Genomic DNA, 10,079 nt, shown 5'->3' with positions numbered 1-10,079 from the left:
AAATGATTAATCAATGAATCCATTAATTAGTCAATTTTTGGTGTTTCAACATTGGTCTTTGATTATGATGCAGCAAAAGGTTAGTGAACTAATCTACTTTTAGTATTTCAGCATCAGTATTTGGATAGGATGTAGCTAACAGGATATCAGAACACACGCGAATCAGAGAACACGACCACCAAGCACATCCCCTGGAAAATTTATATTGAAGCGCGCTTCCTCAGGACAACCAGGAGGTGGCAGTCTTGTCTAGACATGCAGAGTAAACTGGCACTATTTCCCAAGACTCTAGGTGCAGGAAATGCCTCTGCTGCTTCAGAATATGTGGGCACCTTGGAAGGAGCTTCACGTGATCAAACATTTTAGATTTATTCTGCTCACTGTAAAGGCTTCTTCATCTTGATCTATAAAATGCTTATATTTATAGACAGATTCGTATTTATAGACACATTAACAGAAACAAAATCTTGTTATTTCCCTAAACACAGATCCTACAGAGGAGGCTAAACTGAATAGCTGAACATTGAATAGAGTTAAACAAAGACATCAAGGCTCCCACTATAGGGGAACAGGAAGTGAGTGCAGGTTCCAGGAGCTTGAGGGGAAGAGACAGGAACCAAGTGTTTTCTGGTTACACAGAGTGCACAGGCAGGAACCCCGTGATGCTGTCTGTGTGGACAAGGGTCAGACCCCAACCTCTGCTTGCCATGAAGAGGTCTTCCCTAGACAACAGGACGGCATGTCACAGGAATGCTATTCATAGCCACTGCTGGCTAACACAGATCCCTGCACCGTGTCAGTCCCTTGACAGGGGGCAGCCTTTCCCATCCATTGCCATCCTCAGAGACGTTCAGTTTCTCTAACAAGCAGCTCTAATACTGGACATGGTGGCACACCCCTCTAATCCCAGCACTCAGGAGGCAGAGGCAATCAGATCTCTGTGAGTGAAAGGCTTGTGTGGTCTACAAAATGAGTTCTAGGCTAACCAGGGCTATGTACAGAGACCCTGTTTCAAAAAAACAACCAACTCTAAAATCACACACACATATATGCACGTCACACACACACAAAGTGGGATATCTTACTCTCCCCACCCCAACATATGGAATATCTAAGGTTCCCAGGTGCTTTTCCATTTCCTTTCTTCCCCCTACAAGACAGGGTTTCTGTGTAGCCCTTGCTGTCCTGGAACTCACTCTGTAGACCAGGCTGATCTCGAGCTCACAGAGATCCACTTCCCTCTGCATGCTAAGTGCTGGAATTAAAGGTGGCACCAAGCTCAGACAAATTGTCTTTTTTTTTTTTTTTGTAACTGGACCACTTCTGAGGTCCTTCTGCCAAGGGAACATTAACCCAGTCCACTGCCCAAACATTCCTGTCCACCAACTCCCTGAGGAGGCCTCTTGTTCTTAATTCCTTCATCTCTTCACAGAGGGATCAACGGGGAACCAAGGGGGACACTGGGACAGGCAGTGTTCTTAGACAGGGTCTTAGACAGCCTAGACTACCTCAGACTCACGTCACAGTAAACAACGACCCAGCTCCCGAGTATTGCTATTAGGGCAGGTGCTACCATACACTGTCAGGCTGTGGACTCTCGTAATCCTCTGGGTTTGAGCAACGACCCTTTCCTCTTGAACAAAGTGTCCATGGCGTGTGAGTGGTAGTACCTGTATCTGGAGAGACTGCCATTTCCTCAGCCCATCCTGTGGCGAGCATATGCTCCATCACTATTGGACGGGGTAGGGAGCTGGCTCAATAAGTGCTTGCTCAGAGGACGAATGTCCCAGAGAGACATTTGAGCAACGCCTTGCTTTTTCCCTTCGGGTATAAATAGTAAGAGCTGTGGATTTTAAACACAAGCAGAAATGACTCAGGGATAAATCTTCATTTGTCCCAGGAGCTGCAAGCATCCTAGTTACATAATTATTGCAAGATGGAGCTTTTAGTGTAAAGTGCGTTCTCAGAGTTGATATTTATCTCCTGGACGATGAGATGCTGCCTGTGTCCAGGGAATCGCATAATCATCTCTTCTTACACTCCCTGGGATCCTGAGCATCCACCCGGTCACGTCTCTCTTCACATCTCAGGCATAGACATAGATTCCCAGGGTGCCCTGGCACTGCTGTGGCATCCTGCTGTAGCTGCCAGAGTGACACAGTCAGAAGAAAGGAGCCAACACACTCAGATCCAAATACAGCTGCACTGAAACACACAGCAGCCGGGCAAGTAAGAAAGACAAGAGATTGGGATGTGGGCCTTGACTGTTGTTTCATCTACATAAGGTTTGCGAGAAGCCAAAGAGGCCCAAGTGCTCTGTGCCCCCTCAGGGCTGGACCCTGTCCCTATGCAATATTGATGGAGCTATGATTCCAGGTTAGAACATGTAAGCAATCAAGAATGGCAATGCAGCCGGGTGCTAGTGGTGCACACTTTTAATCCCAGCACTCGGGAGGCAGAGGCAGGAGGATCTCTGTGAATTCAGAGCCAGCCTGACCAACATAACAAGTTCCAGTCCAGCTAGGGATACATAGTGAGACCCTGGTCCCAACCATTACAGTAACAATGAAAAGGACAAGAACCACGTGTGAACAACAAGCTGCAGGGCTGGCATCCAGGATGGAGCCTGAGGGCACCCGGGAGGACTTCCATGAAACACAGGGCCCTGAGAAGTGGCTGGCAGGCCACAGGGCAGCGGTGGCTGTTGTCACTGTTGTTTTATCCTGATAGGTCATTGATTTGAGACAGAGTTTCACTGTGGAGTCTAGATTAGGCTAGAATTTGCTATAGAGCCCAGGCTATCCTCAAATGCACAATGCCCCTGTCTCATTCAGCTTTTCCTAAGCCTCCCAAGTAGATCGAGAGCAAGCCTGTGCTACCATGCAGAGCTGCATAAGGAGTGAGTCTGTGTGTGTGTGTGTGCATGTGCATATATACATATATATGTATATATATATATATTAATACAGGGTCTTAGTCTACCTAAAGCCTAAACTTATCCACAAAATCACAATCCTCTGCCTCGGCCTCTGCAGTGCAGGAACCATAGGCCTCTCCCTATAGGAGGTGTCTCTGGAGAAAGCAGGTGTTCTAGCCAGCTTTCCTGCCTATTTGTTTGTTTTTTTTTCTTTAATGTCCTCTTACTCCTGATTCCCCTGCCTCCACTTCCCGAGTACTAGGATTACAGGCATGTTGTGGGCATTTGCACACCATGGTTGCACATGTAAAGGTCAGAGGACAACCTGGAGGAGTCATTCTCTCCTGTCTTCACCTGGAGGAGTCATTCTCTCCTGTCTTTACCTGGTTTCTGGGGATCAATCTCAGGGCAACAATGTAAGAAGGGGAGTCTCAAAAAACCAGAGAGACCCAGCCCTGGCCTGAGGAGGTAGCTAAGTGGTAGTGTGCTTGCCTAGAATGTAGGATTCCCCTGGGTGTGGTCCTTAGCGGTCAGATTTGTAAAAGATAAATGAAATCTTTCCTCGCCCAGCTCTTTCCTCCTCCATCAAACCAGAATTCCTCCAAGCTGATGGAAACTCATTTCTATGGGCCTCAACCCTGCAGCTTCAGCTCCTGGGCATCTCACCATCCCATCCATTCCCTGACTCTTACTCTTGCTGATATCCAATCACAGCTCTAGAAAAACAGCAAGGAAGTGTCAGCTCCCCCATATAAGGCCTTAGCAGGTGCTGAGCAACCGAAAGCACAGGGGAGGTGATCGAGAGGGCAGGGTAGAGGTAGTGATGAGAACTGGAGAGATGGCTCAGTGGTTAAGAACACTGGCTGTTCTTCCAGAGACCCCGAGTTCAATTCCCAGCAACCACATGGTGGTTCACAATCAGCTATAATGGGATCTGATGCCCTGTTCAGGCATACAGATAGAGCACTCACATACATTAAATATATATTTGAAAGGCTGGGGCCTCTCCAGCAACTCTGTCCCTCCCCAGCCATCGAGTTGATAAAGGACCTGATCCACTATGACGTGCGCTTGCCGCTGCTCAGAGGCCTTGTGGTACTGCTCATCCCACCAGTCAAGGAAACGTCCAAACTACAGGCCAAGATCTTCACTGGTAGGACTCCTGATATGGGACTTCCCTGGAGGAGGAAAGGGCTTCCCGGCTGATGGCCCCTCGTTTCTTCAGACTCTTCAGTTTTCCAGATCACCACCCAGCTACCAGTGTTCCTGCAGCAGGCAGCAGCCGCCAAGACCATCGGGTAGGCCAGCAGCGGGACTGTGTGACTGTGGCAAGTCACGCCTGACGCTGTCTGCAGCTCATGTACTCTTCTGCCTCCTGAGCCCTGGGAGTAAAGTGTGTGTCACTGTGCGCAGCTCCTAACATATTGTAATTTTAAAAGAAAGACACCGGGCTGGGCACATCCTTGGGAGGTGGAGGCCAACAGATTTCTCCACTGAGGAAATTCCAGGCCACCCAGGGCTTTATAGTATGGGTGTGGGCGTGTTTTTATTTTGTTCTTGTTTTTGCAATAAGATCCCTCAATGACAGAGAGCCTATGTAGATGAGGCTATTCTGGAACTCTATATATACATAGACAGACTAGCCTAGATCTCACAGAGATCCACCTGCCTCTGCCTCCTGAGTGCTGGGATCAAAGGCTTGCACCACTAAGCCTAGCTCTGTTGGAATTCTTGTTTCTCTGCTGAAGAGAGGCACAGACTTGGGAGTGTGGGGATATAATATTTGTGCTCTAATAAATCAAGCTTGCCTGGAGTTCAGAGGGCAGAGCCAGGCAGTGGTGGCTTTGATCAGAGCACTTGGGAAGGGGAGACAGGAAGTGATGTGGCTGGGCAGTGATAAGGTGGGGCACGGGCAGGAGCAAGGCCCATTTCAGGCTGAGAAGCAATAGACACAGACGGTGCCGGTGCCTTGCTCCTTTGTCTCTCTGATCTTCCAGCATTTACCCCGATATCTGGCTCCAGGTTTTCATTAAGACCAATTAGAGGGGCTGGAGAGATGGCTCAGAGGTTAAGAGCACTGCCTGCTCTTCCAAAGGTCCTGAGTTCAATTCCCAGCAACCACATGGTGGCTCACAACCATCTGTAATGGGGTCTGGTGCCCTCTTCTGGCCTGCAGGCATACACACAGACAGAATAGTGTATACATAATAAATAAATAAATATTTTTTTTAAAAAAAAAAGACCAATTAGAGGGGCTGGAGAGATGGCTCAGAAGTTAAGAGCATTGCCGGCTCTTCCAAAAGTCCTGAGTTCAATTCCCAGCAACCACATGGTGGCTCACAACCATCTGTAATGGGGTCTGGTGCCCTCTTCTGGCCTGCAGGCATACACACAGACAGAATAGTGTATACATAATAAATAAATAAATAAACAAACAAACAAATAAATAAATAATTTTTTTTTTAAAAAGACCAATTAGAATTCATGCTACATGGGGTGAAGGGCTCCGTTCCCTTCCTGTGTCCCCACAGTTTTTCCTGTCTTTTCATCTTTCCTCACAAGGATCCTGGCACGCAGTGACTTGAAACTGGCAGAGGAGCTGCTGCACATGCGCGTGGTCCACAGCCTCATGACGGCCATGGGCAACACCGACCACAGCAATAGCCAGAGACTGGCCAGTCTCACACTAGAGGTGCTCGGGTTGGGGTGGGCACGAGGCAGATTGCAGGGCATGGCGGTCAAGGCAGCTGATCCCCACACTGTCTTGCCACACTGCCCACTTTCTGCCGCAGTACTTTGTGCAGCTGTTCCCATTGGTAGAGGAGCATGTCCGCAAGGCCATGGGGGAGGAACTCTACCAGCTCTTTCTTGTAAGTATTTGCACCCCCACCAACCTCAGCAGTTGCCCAGGAGAGAACGGTGCCCCCTCGCCCCTTTCCCTCCCCCCTTACCCCCCCTCCCGCCACCGTGCGCAGAATGAATCTAGTCAGCTGACTTGGCCCCGCTCCCAAACACACTGTCTTCTTGTCCCTACCTGCCCTAGCTAGGAAGCTGGGAGCAGAACCTCTCTGCCTCAGCAGCTCTGCTTGCAGTTAACCTTCCACTCAGGCCCCACTCCAGGAGCCCGCTGTTCTGGTGCCCAGCCAGGCTCCCCCGCTTCCATCCTCAGAGCAATGCCGAGATCTTGTACACAAAAATAGATAGCATTCAGGCGGACATCTTGGCAGCCAACAAAGTAAATGTTACCAAAGGTGAGAAGGGGGTGAGGGGCCGAAAGCCCAGACAGAGCCAGCAATCAGGCTTATGCTGGCTTTGCTGCCCGCAGCCTTACAACTCTCTGAAGGCACCACCGCCAGCTGCCTCAACTTTTGCATGGGCCCCGGAGATTTGAACGATGTGCAATATGTCACCCATTTTGAGAAGCTCAATTCAGAATCCAAGGAGTGACAGAGTCCCTGTGGCAAACCAGGAGGCCAAGACTGTGCCTCGTGGAAGGCTGCCTGCCAGGAGGAGGCTTGAAGACAGTGCCACTCGGTTCTGGGTGGGAAACTGGGAGTTAGCAAATGCAGGGGAAGAGGGGGAGTTGTTGCTGCACAAGGGTCTAATAAAGGGTTCGCATATCTGTGCTGTGTAGTCGGACTGGAATGGGAATCACAAGAGCTGTGTAACAGGGTTGGGGGTGTTCCTACTTATCAAAGCAGGTCCCAAGGGAAGGGCCCTCAAGACTCTGGAGGAGCCCCACGGCATGCTGTGGTCTTAATGGAGGCCCTCCTCCTTTAAGACGGCGGTTCTCAGACTCTCTAATGCTGTCACCCTACATGAGTGGGTGATGAGCCACGGGCCATGGGGGTAAAGTAGTAAGATGTCTAATCTTAGAGACACGGAAAAGGAAATGATATATAGAGTGGAGGGGTCAGGGGAGAAGAGAAAGTGCGTGAGCATAGGTCTTAGACCTCTGAGCTGAAGGCATTTCAATGAGCACTATTAACCCACGCATGCTCAGTCATACAGGGTGGAGCTTACTCTACTAAGACCACGGTAACCCCCAGCTTAACACCTTCAGGAAAAACACAGAAGAAAATAATATGCGGATGAAAACAGCAAAATACTTGAAAACAGTAGGAGAAAAATTTGTACGGCATATCCTCCATTTAAACTTATAATAACGCTAGTCCTGAGTCATCCCAGAACCGGCAAAAACTAACTAGAATCTGGATGTGATGATGCAAAGTTATAAAGAAAACACTGGCCGCGTGAACTTCTCAAAGAAGTGTAATCTTACAACAGTAATGGTTACTTCTCCTCAGCATGATTATACAAATAAATAAACTACGTATTACCTCACTTCATTCTCTCATTCATCGGGAAAGTCGTACCGTTGTGATGTTGGAAAAACAAAGGAAACCGGTCTGGTGTTATATTAAGCAATGATGCCTAGCAGTGCATTGTGGGTATGTAAATGACGATAAGTCCCTGCTCTGGGATCTCCAGAAATATTCCTATCCCGCCCTCCTCTGTAAAGGTATGACATGACCACCAGGGGGCAGTGCCAACTCCAGATTTTCAGAGTGGTAAACCCGCTCATTATCCTGAATTGAAACTAAACTCCAGAACTGCATTCGGTTACAGAGCCCTTGTGTGTACATTAGGAGCTGGACAGTAAACAAGAATAAATAAACGCCAAATAAAACCCTCTTTTTCCGAGGCAGGGTTTCTTTGAGGTTTTGGAGCCTCTACTGGAACTAGCTCTGCAGGCGCTGATGATCAATGCCCACAGGGAAAATAGATCACTTATTTTAGAAATCACATTGGTTCTGTTGAGCCATAACAGAACCTCCAAAAATTGATTTTGCTTTGGAAAGATTCTTATTTTGTTTTCACATGCCTAAAAGAGCAGCTGCATGGACTACCCAAAGGATTAAAACCATACTTTAGTAGTGGTTACTTCTTCTACACTAACTATACAAATAAATAAACTACGGAATACCTCACTTCATTCTCTCATTCATCGGGAAAGTCGTACCATTGTGATGTTGGAAAAACGAAGGCAACTCGTCCGGTGTTTAATTAAGCAATGACGCCTGCAGTGCATTGTGGGTATGTAAATGACGCTAAGTTGCGGGGCTGGGATCGCTGGAAATATTTTAACTATTTCCTCCCCCGATCCGCCCTGTAATGAAGAGGTCTGACCACCAGGGGGCAGTGCCAACTCCAGATTTTCGGAGTGGAAACCTGCTCAGGAGTCTGAATTCAAATTGAACTCCAGAAGTGCATTCGGTTATAGAGCTCTTGTGTGTACGCGAGGCGCTGGATCTTACTCTCGACATTAATCAGTAAATAAACAAGACCGAAAACGAGCGTATCCGTACGTTTCTTTAACACAAAGGATTGCGCATCCGAGGTTCTTGCCTCAGACACTGGACTGTGTGACAAGCCCTGACAATGGGAAGGTCAAAGACGCGGGAGCAAAACCCTGGAGAGAAGGGCGGGGAGGGCCTCAATCTCTCCGTGTAGCTGAAAATGACTTTGAACTCAAGACCCTTCTGCCTGCGATTCTCTAGTGCTGGGGCAACCGGCATGGATCACCACATCAAACTGGGTTTTGTTGCTCCTGATAGATTGTGGAAGCCCACGTGTGACTCAGTTTACATCTGGAGTCATTTCTGACTTAAAGAAGTCATTTGAGTTCAAGGTTCTCTGCTTGACTTGCTCCGAATATCCTTGAGGGCTGTGAGAACGTTCTGAGTGAGCCCGTGAGAAAGAACACTTTTGCCTAGATGAAAGACACATTATCTATTAAGATTTGGGGTAGAAAAAAAAAAAAAAGACCGGGCGGTGGTGGCGCACGCCTTTAATCCCAGCACTCGGGAGGCTGAGGCAGGCGGATTCTGTGAGTTCGAGACCAACCTGGTCTACAGAGCTAGTTCCAGGTCAGGCTCCAAAGCCACAGAGAAACCCTATCTCGAAAAACAAAACAAAACAACAACAAAAAAAGATTTGGGTTGGTGTATGCCAGCTGGAGGCTCTGCTCTCCTCCTTAGTGTGGGAGCTGTTTGCTACTAACTGAACTCTTAGAGAAAATTTTACACCTGCCCTAGCTTCCTACCGAGTACAACGCATGGAGGCGGCCAGAAAAGGCAATCAGTGGCCTTCTGCGCTGACAGGCATTTTAGTGAGCATAACTAACGCATGTGCAGTCATAGACAGTAGAGCTGACTACCAGGACACGAAAGGTATCACTGTGGCAAACACAAAAGCTTATTCTCAGGTTAGCATTACAAGCGGCAAACAAGGATGAAACTAGAAGAAATGAAATAGTTTTTCTATTTCACGTTATGAGATTGGTTCTGTGGAGCCATCACAGAACCTCCAAAAATTGGTATGTTTTAAAAGTTGCTTGTTTGCTTAGGTAATATATAAACAGCAACAGCTGCATGGAATTCTCAAAGGATTAAAACCTTACTTTAGTAGTGGTTACTTCTTCTACACTAACTATACAAATAAATAAACTACGGAGTACCTCACTTCATTCTCCCATTCATCGGGAAAGTCGTACCATTGTGATGTTGGAAAAACGAAGGCAACTCGTCCGGTGTTAAATTAAGCAATGACGCCTAGCAGTGCATTGTGGGTATGTAAATGACGCTAAGTTGCGGGGCTGGGATTGCTGGAAATGTTTTAACTATTTCCTCCCCCGATCCGCCATGTAATGACGATGTCTGACCACCAGGGGGCAGTGCCAACTCCAGATTTTCGGAGTGGAAACCTGCTCAGGAGTCTGAATTCAAATTGAACTCCAGACGTTATAGAGCTCTTGTGTGCACACGAGGCGCTGGATCTCACTCTCGGCATTAATCAGTAACTAAACAAGAGCTCGAAAACGAGCGTATCCGTACGTTTCTTTAACACAAAGGATTGCGCATCCGAGGTCCTTGCCTCAGGCACCTGACTGTGTGTCAAGCCCTGACAATGGGAAGGTCAAAGACGTAGGGGCCAAACCCTGGAGAGAAGGGCGGGGCTGGGGCGAACTTTCCTCACCTAAGATTTGCCTCGAATGCGATCAGAGACTAATACAACTAGACCGCTGTGTGGCTTAGTTTGCTCATTTGGGGTGTTTGGGACAGGGTGACTTGTAGCCTAGGTTAGCCTCAATCTCTCCGTG

The 10,079-nt window shown here is 48.0% G+C and overlaps 1 protein-coding gene across 1 annotated transcript in view; it reads left to right on the top strand.

Annotated features, from left to right (window-relative positions):
* The window catches only part of Armh1 (armadillo like helical domain containing 1), a 28,606-nt gene extending 22,298 nt beyond the window's left edge, over positions 1–6,308 (top strand). Inside the window, exons 7-11 of the mRNA XM_075944598.1 lie at positions 3,948–4,070; positions 4,143–4,215; positions 5,480–5,609; positions 5,710–5,787; positions 6,087–6,308. Coding sequence (XP_075800713.1) covers positions 3,948–4,070; positions 4,143–4,215; positions 5,480–5,609; positions 5,710–5,787; positions 6,087–6,308 — 626 coding nt within the window. The remainder of the gene's footprint in view (positions 1–3,947; positions 4,071–4,142; positions 4,216–5,479; positions 5,610–5,709; positions 5,788–6,086) is intronic.
* Positions 6,309–10,079: the final 3,771 nt, after the last annotated feature.

The sequence above is a fragment of the Microtus pennsylvanicus genome, chromosome 13 (genome assembly GCF_037038515.1).
Source record: "Microtus pennsylvanicus isolate mMicPen1 chromosome 13, mMicPen1.hap1, whole genome shotgun sequence".
NCBI classification, from domain to species: domain Eukaryota; kingdom Metazoa; phylum Chordata; class Mammalia; order Rodentia; family Cricetidae; genus Microtus; species Microtus pennsylvanicus.
This window is presented reverse-complemented; position numbering and strand designations above follow the sequence as displayed.